At 37.0% G+C, this 12,709-nt stretch overlaps 3 protein-coding genes across 3 annotated transcripts in view; 1 reads left to right on the forward strand and 2 right to left on the reverse strand.

Annotated features, from left to right (window-relative positions):
• Positions 1–1,601: 1,601 nt before the first annotated feature.
• LOC104813442 (heterogeneous nuclear ribonucleoprotein 1-like) lies at positions 1,602–4,466 on the reverse strand. Its single transcript, XM_010541017.2, has 5 exons — positions 4,380–4,466; positions 4,133–4,203; positions 3,568–3,807; positions 2,207–3,332; positions 1,602–2,068 (listed from the first exon to the last, which is right to left on the reverse strand). Exons 3-5 carry the CDS (start codon positions 3,787–3,789, stop codon positions 2,055–2,057), a joined length of 1,362 nt encoding a protein of 453 aa, XP_010539319.1. The 5' UTR covers positions 3,790–3,807; positions 4,133–4,203; positions 4,380–4,466; the 3' UTR covers positions 1,602–2,054.
• Positions 4,467–7,031: 2,565 nt separating this feature from the next.
• Positions 7,032–8,867, reverse strand: LOC104813443 (probable serine/threonine-protein kinase WNK11). The gene is made up of 3 exons (XM_010541019.1): positions 8,755–8,867; positions 7,795–8,298; positions 7,032–7,687 (listed from the first exon to the last, which is right to left on the reverse strand). The coding sequence occupies exons 1-3, from the start codon at positions 8,755–8,757 to the stop codon at positions 7,271–7,273; spliced, it is 924 nt and encodes a 307-aa protein (XP_010539321.1). The 5' UTR covers positions 8,758–8,867; the 3' UTR covers positions 7,032–7,270.
• Positions 8,868–10,740: 1,873 nt separating this feature from the next.
• Positions 10,741–12,709, forward strand: part of LOC104813446 (probable WRKY transcription factor 20) — a 4,290-nt gene continuing 2,321 nt past the window's right edge. Inside the window, exons 1-3 of the mRNA XM_010541021.1 lie at positions 10,741–11,189; positions 12,116–12,274; positions 12,536–12,701. Of these exons, the coding sequence (XP_010539323.1) occupies positions 10,956–11,189; positions 12,116–12,274; positions 12,536–12,701 (559 nt within the window). The 5' untranslated portion in view covers positions 10,741–10,955. The remainder of the gene's footprint in view (positions 11,190–12,115; positions 12,275–12,535; positions 12,702–12,709) is intronic.

Consider the following 12,709-nt stretch of genomic DNA (forward strand, 5'->3'; position numbering starts at 1 on the left):
CCGTCTGACCATTTGGGTACGAAAAAAATGCCTAAATTAAATCTAAATGATTCAAAAAGTTGTATACGGGTTATAAGATTACTTTTGCATCGTTTTGGAGTTCTAATTTCACGTGAAAAAAAATCTGACCGTCTTATAGTGTGACCGGTATGACCATTTTTACACGAAAAATAAAGGTCTAAATTAAGTTTAAATGATTCAAAAAGTTGTATAAGGGTTACAAGAATACATTTCGTCGTTTTGGTGATCTAATTCCATATATAAAAAAAATCTCTCAACATAAATCATATTCACTCAAAGTGTGACCGGCAGACCAAATTGTGAATGTCTGACCAAAATCTGATCGGTATGACCAAAGTCTGACCGATATGACCAGTATGACGTTTTAAGAGCCAAAATTTCTATGAGGATTTTTATCGAACACTTTCCATGCATTCTCAGTTTTTTCAATTTTGGAATGTAAAATCTCGTCATAGTAGAGAAAATATATCGAATGTAAGATGAAAATTGAGAAATTTGTTGTTAGAATCGCCAACGACATTTCTTTGGAGAGAGAAAGAAAAAAAATACGTTTCGAATTTTTTAAAAAAGTGAGAGAATAAATTTTTTGAAGGTTTTTTCACTATATAAAGAATTGCCACGTATTCAATTTTTTAAGGGCAAACTAGTCTTTTCGTCATTTTAGTTTTTTTTTTGAAAACCCTAAACCTAGAAGGTCATCCCTTGAAGTAAAGATAGACATTTGAGGTTATTTTTGCAATTTTGCCTGTGGAGAGAGACGAGATGGAGCTCTTCTGATGCCGGAGCGACTACTTATTTGACCGTTTGAAATTTGAAATTTGCTTCAGAATTTATTTTAAGGGAAAGGGAAACAAAAGATCGAGAACCCAGTGATCTGACGGAAAATGGGCTTTATTTGGGCCATTGCTTATTAAAATCAAATGGGCTCATTGACTCTGGAACAATTAAAAAAATATATTTTATAATTTATTTAGAAAGGGCCCATTGAAATTTTCTTTCTTCAAATTTACTTCACAGGTAAAAAAAAAAAAAGTGATTCAAATCAAAAAAATGAAAACTATCTAATATCTTGTACATGTATCACCCGACTAGCATGTGGGGCCCATTGAGGCCCAAAAATGCCCACTTTTTGTCGGCCCAAATCTGTAATGCTTTTCATAATGTTTTTCACACTTGTTATGGTCTAACATATATTATTTAACATTTTTCCTGACATCCCAAACCAAAAAAATGACACTTATTCACCTTAACATAATCCGTAAATCAATTAAAAAAAATATGATTTTATAAAGTATTTTTGTACATCCATAGAGGCCCTTTATTATTGGATGTGTGCTCCATTAATTTCTTTTCAGGGTACTTCAAAATTCAATTAACAAATCGTTCCACATGCATATATGATTATTGAAGGAGGACCAGTACTAATCGTAAAAAAAAGAAATAAGAGAGAAAAATAAGAAAAAGAATAAACAATAACAGTATTTTATTTATTTATTGACAAACTCTAAGATCAAAGTAAAATTACCAAAGCAAACATCTTAACACTGTTTTTCTCTCACACTAATAGATAACATCACAGATTCAAATTCTTTCCTCATGAACCATTCAACTTATCAAAAGAGAATTTTTTTTGTGAAATTAAAAAAAAAAAACAGAATACACATGACAACAACATCATGAATCTCAATCTGGATAATTTCAATCGATTCAAGGAAAAAAAAAAGGTATCCGAAAGAGAATGGATCGAGATTCTACCATCTGGTTATTGTAAAGAAGCTGCTGATGAACAAAATCTTCACCAATCATCCACACTGTAGTGTTTTTTTTTTTTTTTTATCTCGCTAAGATCTATTCTTGATGTTTCTCCGAGAAACAAAGATCTAAAAAACCTGTCTTTTGTTTGTGCTAATGAAAGAAGAAAAAAAAAACAGAATTCCGCAGAACTTACGAAGAACTCCTTAAAGGCTGCAATGGCAATGGCTGCTCATCTTCAGATCTCATCGCCATTTGATAATCAGTTTCTTTTTTATCACCTATGTCGCGATTCCTGGAAACATAGATCATCATAAAGGGTCGGAAATGATTCTTGTATTCATCAATACAGGAACAGTAATGGAAGTAAAAGGGACACGATCAGGAACAAGTTACATCAGATGTTCTGTGTCTTTGAGTTTTCTCAATGTACCTCTATGTGTTTGTCTATCTCCAACGCTGTAACTTCCAGTGTAACCTTCTGAGCCATTGGAAGATGGGTCTAAGCCTACATTGCCAATAGTGTAGCTGAAAGGACGAGAAGACAAGCCGTCTAGCTCGTCAGAAGACTGAGGAGGAAGTGGTGGTTGCTGCCATGTCGGATCGTTGTAAACTGAGCCGCCTCTATACAGTTCTCCTATGGAACCCTCGAGACCGTTTGTTCCTGAGAACGAAGACACCGAAAGTCCAGAACCCGTCCCGAAATTTCTCGGATGCCCGTTATTACCGTTGGGAACAGATGAAAGTCCCCAGCTCCCTCTGTTGTTTCCAATGGAAACACCACCGAGGCTCCATCCTGAGCCACCCGAGGCAGTAGAGTCAGTTCTATTTGCCCACAAGTCTCTATTCCCCGAGCTATAAGCAGGAGGGTCGATTCTGTTATATCCGATTGGAGTGTTGTAACGGTTAGGCGAGGCAGCACCATTGTAGTAAGGGTTGCTCAGAATCCGGCCATATCCGGGACTGTTTCCAAATGTGGGAGTTGTTCCATCATAGCTTGGATGATTCAAACTCAGATCAAGGTTCATATCGAGCCCAAAACCAGAAAACGCAGTTCTACCGCTACCAATAGGACTAAACCGACCAACCGAATTCACATTGTAACCAGGAGAAAAACTATTCAAGTAGATATTAGCAGAAGCCCTATTCGGACCGCCATAGTTACCGTATCCAAGAACAGGGCTTCGGTTAGAAGGAGCTGGGGATGGAGACAGCTCTTTCGGCACCGCCCTTTTCACCTCGACCATTTTCCCGTTGAGTTCGTGAAAAGTTTTGTGGAGAACTCTATCGACGGAATCCTCGGAATCGTAAGTGATGAATCCAAAGCCTCGTGGCCTCTGAGTATTGTGATCATACATCACCACAACGTCAGAGATCGAACCGAACTGATTAAAGTAGTTCTTGAACTCGGCCTCCGTAATGCTCGAAGGTAAACCTCCGACAAAGATCTTTTTTGTCCGGCCACCGCCATGTCCTGGTGGTGACATATGGTGTACGGGACTTGCGTGCTGTTTCAGGCCTTGTTGGTCATCCCGTGGAACCGCTTTCTTGGCCTCGACCTGGAAAACCCGAAAGAACAGTTCACCGTTTTCTGCTAATTCAGTTCTAACATTACATTGTAACATTCCCCAGTCCAAATCCACCAGAAATCAAATCAGAAGCTTCTGATATCATTATCATATCATGCAAAGCAAATGCAGCTAAGGGGGAGCAAGCAAATTCCAAAGTTCATCATATGACCATTCGCCATAAAACCCAGATGATTCTGGGAGAAAGATGAAGAACTTTACTAACCGTGCGACCATCGATCATGTGTTTCTCCATGATCACTCTCTCTGCAACACAAGGATCTGCGAAGACGATGAATCCGAAGCCACGGGCTCGTCCCGTGGCACGATCTCTCATGATCACAGCTTCAACCACTTCTCCGTACTTGCTGAAGTACCCTCTTAGTCGTTCTTCGTCTGTATCCCACGAAATCCCACCGACGAAGAGCTTACCCAGATCCGATTCCATCTCCCTTTTCTTTTTTTCCTGCAAAATCAACAATTCATGAGCGAAATCGCGCAATCGAGGCATGAATCCGATCTCAGGACAGGATCAGTGTGTAATGAGATTGCCCAGTGGATCTAATATTGGAACCAATGGATTCAACGATCGGGAAACTCGAAATCCAGAATTCTGAGATCGAAGAGCTAATTTCTTAGCTGCCTCTTATCCAGATTTATCCAGCTTAAAGCGATGAGATTGGACATCACAAAGGTTCGATGAGTATCGAAGAATTGAACCCAGAAGAATGAGAGCAACATGAAATTGAAAAATCGATGAAAAATTAAACAAAAAAAAGGCGGAAACATACTTTTGTGTCTGAAAATCTAGACAGAATCCAATCCTTGTCTCGATCAAATAGGAGTTGGGTGATCTTCAAATCTGGCACAGGACAGGATCATCCAATCAGAGAAAAACAATATAGAAATTCAGACACTCCTAAAACAATCAAACGGGAGACGCGATGAATGAAACAGAAAAGAAAATATGGAAGCATCTGGAGGGAGGAGGAACATCTAAGAGGCAAAGAACAGAATAAGTAGTAGTGAAAAATTCACCATTTTGGAGATGACCCAGATGAGGAAATGCGGAGAGCCTAAGATCTGGAAAAAGAAACAATAACAAAAGAAACAGAGGATGTTCTGTTCATTCTATATGGCATCCTCTCTCTCTCTCTCTCTCTCTCTAAGCTTATTAAAATCTTTCCTTTTTATTTTCTGTAATGATTTCTTAATTTATTCCGAAATTTCTTTGCTTAAACCATTGAAATGGATTCTCTTTCTCAACCAAAGATGGTAAAAGAAAGAAGAACAACAGTCACATATAATAATAGGAGGAAAGATTAGAGCTTTGCATTTTTATGGCGTTTAGAATCTTTTTTTGGAGACCTCAAGCACGAATTGACAGATTATGGATGATGACGATGACCCCCCCCCCCCATCATTTTGAAATTTTAGAAAAAAATCTAAAATACATTATTAGCTTATTTAATTATTATTACAACTAACATAGGAATTCGCATGTAACCTAATAAAATCAGACCAATTCCGTGTGTATATATATTGTTGCATTCATTACTTGTGTAGATTACAAATTTTGGTTATTTATATCATATGTTTGGTGAAATGTGACTGATAAGCATTTTACATTTTTCACTATGACTAATATTCAATGTTAATGATATGGATACGTTGCAAAGTCAATATTTTATATTTTTGTTATAACTACATTCTATGTTGACATATGCTTACAATTTTCTAGAAATAAAAATAGATAATATATGATTGGTGTAAACTATCTACTTTAAGTTTAATTGCAATATATTTACTAGTTTAGTATTCATATTTTATATAAATTATTTGCAAAATATATTAAATTATTCACTTTTATATATCTGACCCCAAATAACCGTCTACGTTTTCAAGTAAAATTACCCATCTTAATTATTTCTCCCTAAAATGCTTGTAGGGTTTGTAACTTGTAAAAACAATCTCTCTTTGATTATTTTTTTAGAGTATAGTTTTTGTTCAACAACTCTTTTTCACACCTAAATATCTTAAGGTAGAAGAAGAGAAATAAAAGAATATATTATCTATCTTTTTATATATATATATAGACCAGAAAAGCAAAATTGATTAGGAGATTACATGTTATCGTAATTATAAAGGTGTCTGAATTTACATATAGCTAATAGCTATATTTTATGTATATGTGAATGTTGTGTGTCAAGTCAAGAAGGATAATACTGTATAAAATTGAATGCAGGTAAATAAAAAAATACTTATATTATACTCAAATAAAATGCAAAAATAAAAATTAAATGGATTATATAAATATAAAAATATGTAAAAATTTAAAAGGTTATATTTTTTATAAATTAAGAATTATCTAATTCGAATTGAATTAAATACAATATAAAACTATATATACATCTATATAATTTTTTTTCTAGAAGAATTACCAAACCTAAATTCGAAAATCCCCCTACTATTCATATTAGCCATTGTTCTTTGCATAATGAACCAACAGTGTGACAAAATAAAATTTTCAAACAGGCTTATATCAATGGTTGGAAAACTTTTTCCACACACACGCATATACATATATATATTAAAAATACAAAAATAATTGTATAATACTTTCACATTTAAATATTTTATGGGGTTTACCAATAGTGGACAATATCTATATGTATATATAAGGAAAATAAAATTATAAAAGAAAGGAACACACAAAGTTTGGTGTGGCGACCAACCATGTCCACACCAAAGCCAAAGGGACCGAGTCCCTCCCATCCATCAATGTCTTCCCCCAACAAATTTGACAACCTTCACATAAAGCCTCAAATTTGTATATACACACATTCATGACATTGACTTTGCCTTTAGGAAAATATTTTCCCTTTTTTTTATTTCTAATGTATAAGAATTTATTTTTACATCGATTTTGTTTTATCACATTTTCCTTCCACCCACGGAATTTTTCTAAACTTCGACCGCCGAATAACAAGCAATAAAAACTTAAATATTTACAGGTGTTTTAGACTAAAAAAATGGGATAAATAAATATATAAAGTTTTTTTTAAAAAAAAATTGACACGCCTTGTAAAGAAGTCTTAAAGAGAGATGATGATAAGAATTAAAAAGTAGACGTATGCATTTGTATAAAACATTTTGATGACGTGATTCTTATGTGCAAACTACAAAAACCATGACTTCCTAGTCCGTGTCTTTTGTTGCGGCCTTTGAGACGGTTTGCTTATACAAAACGATGCATTTATAATCAAAACCATTCAAAGTACCCATCAGTGGGTGGTCGAGTGGCGAAAGGGTGCTCTGTGCCCCGGTCGCCAGTTCGAAATCAGGTGATGAGGAGGGAGGGGTATTTCTCGGTTGAGAGGGTGTTGCTCTCTGGGCCCTTATCGCCGGGCCTCTAGAGGCTGCTCCCGGGCCTAGGGGATGTAGGTTGGGCCGAAGGTCAAGGTGAACCTCCTGGTTAACGAAAAAAAACCATTCAAAGGCGTTGGTTTTCCGGGTCAATTTGGTTACTACTTTGAATTAATCTAAACCAAGTAATATACTATATTTAAAATGAATTCAATTTAAAATCTTTTGGTGTAATTTTTTAAGATTGAAAAAACCAAACACTAACCAAATGAAAAATAACAAATTTTGTTTATAAAATGAATATATTTATCAATAAAACCTGAAAAAAAGAACCGAATTCAATACAAATGGTTGTGTTAATCGAATACAAACATGGACCGAAACCTGAAACCACACTCTGTCTCACACACACACACACACACACGTATATATATGCACTCATGTAATGATACATATACAAATTGCAGCTTTTATTTCCCAAAAAAAATGAAGAAGAAATACATTGAATAGGAAACTTCTATGTACACACACACAAAACAATGAAGAGGAAAAGAGTGTTATCCTTAGTTAGTCTCTCTGTTTTCCTCGTCCTCGTCGTCATCATCATCTTCTACATCAACAATTCCGTCAAAGAACGGATCAAACAATAGCTCAGCTGCCGAAGGTCTCGCTTCCGGCTGGGAAGCAATGCACTTCTCGATGAAGGCCTTCGCCTCTGGATCCTTGATCTTGCTCATCGTCGAGGGCTTTACCCCGTTCGACACCTTCCTGTATATCTTTGCTATGCTATCGCACTCGCTGTAAGGGATCTCTCGTGTCACTAGCTCCAACACGCACATCCCGAACGAGTATATGTCCACCATCTCGGTGTAGTTCTCCTCATATAGCTCGGGAGCCATGAACTCGGGCGTCCCGAGGATCGAGTGCGCTGAATGGCTCTTCCCCACGATCGCAGCCAGACCCAGATCACCAATCTTGACCTGGTGGTTTCATTATCAAGACACAAACTTTGATCAGCACCCAACAAAAGACTCGGGTTCGTTTACATGCTGCTATCAAGCTCGGAAATGCAGGAGCTTTTCCTGACCTGTCCGGTGTTGCCATTGACGAAAACGTTGCTGCAGTTGAGGTCCCTGTGGATGATGCAGGGGTCATGAGTGTGGAGATAATTCAAGCCCTTCAAGATCTGCTTCGACCATTTCTTCAACGCTTTCATCGAGACATGCCCGTGTTTCTTCCGGTACTCCCTCAGATTCCCCGAGGTGCAGACCTCCGTGATGAAATTCAAGGTGTTTCGGTTCTCGTCTCTCCAAACCTTGTACAAGGCTATGATGTTCTTGTTCTCCAGTGTCTTCAGCAGCCTGACCTCTGAGTATAGCCGCTCGACCATGGCTGGATCGTTCGAGAAATTTCGCAGCTTGACTTGGTTCCATGCCACTTCTATGCCTTCCTCTTGGTCAAATGCCCTGTACACCTTCTTCACGGCACCGGCCCCAAGCAGTTCACCGTACCGACCGTATCTGCCAGTCGGATCAACCTCGATAAAGTGCTCGGAATCATTATCTGGCGGTTCAGAGCTCACACAAATCATCTGCAGGGGAAAACAGTGAAACCTTGATCAATCTCCAAATCGAAATTCACAAAACACAGGTTGATTATACACATTAACAAAAACATTTAAAAAATCGCACAGATTGGTTGATATGTGCAAACATGGACAACAACAGTACAGATCGGTTGAACGAACAAACAAAATATACCAGATAACTAGCGAAGAAGATCAATCTTCACGACACAGAAACCAAATCCACGACAAGGGTATACTGGAATCAAGTTCGAAATTCATTTTCTTGTAATGGGTCGATCAAATCTTCGTGCATAGACGATCAAATCAAAGCGACAAGCGTATAAACCCTAATTACTGGAGACAATTCGACCAAAAAGAGGACAAATCCCTCAAGATCGCTGCAATTCCGGAGAATTCGTGAGATTCGAACACCAAATAACGAGAATTAAGCAAAACCCATTGAAAGATGGAAGAACATACCATGAAACAGGATCGAATCGGCGAGAAGGAGAAGCAGGAATCGCCTCTTGCTCTTGCTTTGCCGTGAAAAAAGAAGCAGCGTCGCGAAGCAGCGATGAGTTTGAAGGAAAAAGAAGCGGAAAGGTTCCAGTTGAGTTTAATTTATAAGCGGACGCGTTACGTGTTTTTTATTCTAATTGATTTATGTACAATATTATCATTATAATTATAATTATTCTACTCACGTAAACGTAATTTTAGGGAGAAATTAGAGTTATAAAATCTGAAAAATTACTGTATTCCTAATTCTATTGAAATAATATATTTCTCTCATAATTAATCCATTTTTTAAGAATTAGAAATATATATTTAAATTTATAAACCCAAAATAAATAGGGAGAAATTACATCATATAATATATATATATATATGTAGGTGTTGTTTGTTCCGCCGCGTTAATATATAAAAGTCAAACTTTCGGCGCGTGTGGGGAGAGGGGAGAGAGAGAGAGAGAGAGAGAGAGAGAGAGAGAGAGAGAGAGAGAGATGAAATCCAGACCGTCAATTTTAGCAGGAGGAATGATTCTATGCCACGTGGACTGTATAGATGAAGCTAGAGATTTACTTTGAATAAAATAATAGAAATACACGTAAAAAATATATTTTATGTCAACACCCAATTAAAATTAAAATTTTAAAAAAACTATATTGTATTTGACGCTATTTATATATGTATATAAGATACACACCCACCACATACATATATATATATATATCAGCTAACGTACATGATATATGTATCTGTGTATATATATATAAACATGTATATATATATATGTATAAGTATGTATATATGTATGCATTTTTTAAATTTTAATTTTTGCTTCTCTTTTTAAACGTATAAAAGAAACAAGGAGATATGCATGTGAATGTGATATCTTCTTCAATCACGTTAATTCACATCTAAAGGGCTTTGGCCACTTGAGTCTTTGCATGCGTTTCATCCAATGCATGCATGCATGCATCCTATGCATGTGAATTCAAAATAAATTAATAGACAGTTTCTTCGTTTATATTTTTCAGTGTTAAATTTGGTTACCAAATTTTCCTTGGTTTCAAAAACTAACACCATAGCTACATATAATATTATCGATTTCTTATATCAATTAATAGTTATTGGGCCTAAATATAGTTGTAATAAATAAGATATTGAAATCAACCGGAACTTTAGTCAAATCAACTCAAATTTATATATCTTTTTTTTTATGCAAAACTAAGAGATGGCAACATAAAATTTGATAAGGGAAAATCTAATTATTCAATATCTCAATATATATTAAAAAACCCGATTTTTGTTCGTTTGCTAAATTTCATAAATATTGCTGTTTTTTTTTTGTACTTTCATAATATTGCTGTTACATTTCGGAATTTATGTTTTGTCGAAAAAAAAAATTCAATTTTAAAATAATTTTTCAATAAAAATGTATAGATTGAAGAGCCTCAAACCAAGAGAACAAATAGAAATGGAAGACGTGAAGAGAAGAATACCCAAATCGTCACTTTTGTATTTACTTTTCTTTCCCTTTTTCTAATTAATTTCTCTAAAATTCGTGACAACTATTACCCCAAAAAAAAAAAAAAAAAAATCGTGACAACTAACAAGTGTCGGACAAAAAGATAGATTCCAAGCTCCAACCATACATGTGATGATGGAGAATACCAAAATGGACATCCCTCCACGTCACAAAACCATTACGGGCCGAGTTTGTATTTTCGGCCCAATACGATATTGGTCTGATCATTTATGGGCCTAAACCTATATGGCCCACCTTTCATTTGGATGCACTTATCAAATTGTAGCAATAAAAAATTCAATTATATAAAATATGGAAATAATAATACCATTGATTTGTCGTTTGGTGGAGGTTCAATTTCAAAATCGAATTTTAAGATTATGATAGATATGTAGTAAAATAGAAAAATAGATTTAATTTCGGGATTTATGAAAAATAAAGACCGAAAGGAGGAAGAGGATGAATAGAAGAAATGAATGAAAGCCGACAAATGCCGGTTTCTTCTTAGATCGGATGTAATAAGTCAACTTATTTCTCCGTTTACTGACAATCTTCACACACACACACGCATACACAAAGCAAAGCAAAGCAACTCTTCACCATAGCTGGGAGCTTCCCATTTCACCCTCTCCCCCTCTAGGTTTTCGCTATGGAGCCGGAAAATTTCGCCGGCAAGGTTTTCCGCTCGGCGGCGGGAGATCCGGAGACGAGGCAGAGAGCGACGGACGCCACCACCGGCGGCGGCGGCGGAGGCGGAGGGGCAAGGTACAAGCTGATGTCTCCGGCGAAGCTTCCGATCTCGAGGTCGACTTGCATCACGATTCCTCCTGGACTGAGTCCGACGTCGTTTCTGGAGTCTCCTGTTCTCCTCTCCAACATCAAGGTCAGTGCTTTGAGATCGTACCTTACCTTTTGTTTTTTCCCGGTGAAAGTATTTGATGAGAATCGAATGTTTGACTTTATTTGAGGGTTTAGGTTTTCTGATTGAAATCCTAAGATCTGTAGGGTTCTGCAGTTGTAATGACTTTTGGGATTTGATTCAGTGCATTTTCTCGGCAGCCAAACAGATTATTTCCTGACAGTTTATTCCATTGCTGAGTTATGTAATAAACTTTTACGAGTTTCTCTGTGCTTCGATCTCAAGCCGGGGCATTCTCGTATCTTGTCGTCCCTGTCTTGTCACCCCAGTAGATTTAGTGGAGAATTTCTAGGGTTTCTTAATTGGGTTCTATAATTTGGTAAAGATTCCTTTTGTTTAGACACAAGGAAAAATATTGAAATTCTGCTTCCGTATTCGGTTTCTTTCTAATTTGCAAACATTAAAATACATGATTTGTTGCTCATGTAAGGGGACCTTTGCTCAGATTCTGATTCCTGCCATTACTATACTCTGCATTGGAGCTTTTGTGTCCGTTTAGATTGTTCTCTGGAATAAACCTCCTTTTTCCTGTGTACTATCGATGATGTATTGATTTATACGTCCCCGTTCTTCATCGTTTTCCTATCTCCATGTTTCGGATCTTCCCTTTGGTTGGTGGTTCTCTTGCTTTTTCGTTTTTCGTGTTTCATTATCGGTTTTTGTAGGTTGTATGGATAACGGGACAGAGTCTCGATTCAATCGGTGAGAGCAAGTGTTTATATATGCTTGCTTAGCCCGTTAGGATGGTTAGAGAGGAAAGGAAACACTTCCGATATAGTTTCTTAAGTAATGGGGGGTTAACTCTGCTATAGCGAAGTAATGATCTTTCTCGTGTTTTCTCCTGTTGCTTCTGACAAAGTTTGAATACGTAAACTTTCCTCGACTTTCAGGCAGAACCGTCCCCTACTACCGGTTCCTTGTTCAAGCCTCAACCGGTGCATGGTTCTGTTAGTTCGAGTTGCTACCCGGGAAGAACAGTACACCTGAATACATTTGAGGAGAAGAAGTCTAGTGAATTTGAGTTCAGACCAGCTCCGGTGTCTAATATGGTAAAGGCCTACAAAAAATTGCTGTTTTGAATGTGTTTTAACAGTAATCTGCTGCTACAACTGGAGAGAACATCTTAACTCTGAACAGTAACTAGTTATGTTTTCGAATTGCTACTTGTTAGATGCGTCTCGACTCTCGAGTAATCTCCTTCCCCTGGATGATACAGTAGGACATCAAAATTAACCAGAAGCATGAAGTTCAGACATTCCTTGTGTTCTGTTACTGTTTGTAGTTGTCTGAAAAGCTCTATTGATTTCAAGGTTTCTGCAGAGCTGGAAAAGCAGAGAAGTGAGCCACCTGCTCAATTCCGAGGTCGCGGCCACAGCCTCTCGCAGATTCCATCTTTGATCAGTGAAGCAGTTGCATCCTCAAGTGAGCTGACCCGACCAATTCCTCCTCTTCAGACAATAGCCATAGGCTCTGATATTCCTGCT

Source organism: Tarenaya hassleriana, unplaced genomic scaffold, assembly GCF_000463585.1.
Source record: "Tarenaya hassleriana unplaced genomic scaffold, ASM46358v1 Cleome20, whole genome shotgun sequence".
In the NCBI taxonomy this organism is placed as follows: domain Eukaryota; kingdom Viridiplantae; phylum Streptophyta; class Magnoliopsida; order Brassicales; family Cleomaceae; genus Tarenaya; species Tarenaya hassleriana.

What these genes read in the sequence shown, in the direction of transcription:
- LOC104813442 (XM_010541017.2), bottom strand. Translation starts at nt 3,789, where the DNA reads ATGGAATCGGATCTGGGTAAGCTCTTCGTCGGTGGGATTTCGTGGGAT. An exon ending in ACATGATCGATGGTCGCACG is followed by an intron (nt 3,333 to 3,567) that starts GTTAGTAAAGTT and finishes CGGGTTTTCCAG; the next exon opens with GTCGAGGCCAAGAAAGCGGT.
- LOC104813443 (XM_010541019.1), bottom strand. An exon ending in TCAATGGCAACACCGGACAG is followed by an intron (nt 7,688 to 7,794) that starts GTCAGGAAAAGC and finishes TGAAACCACCAG; the next exon opens with GTCAAGATTGGTGATCTGGG.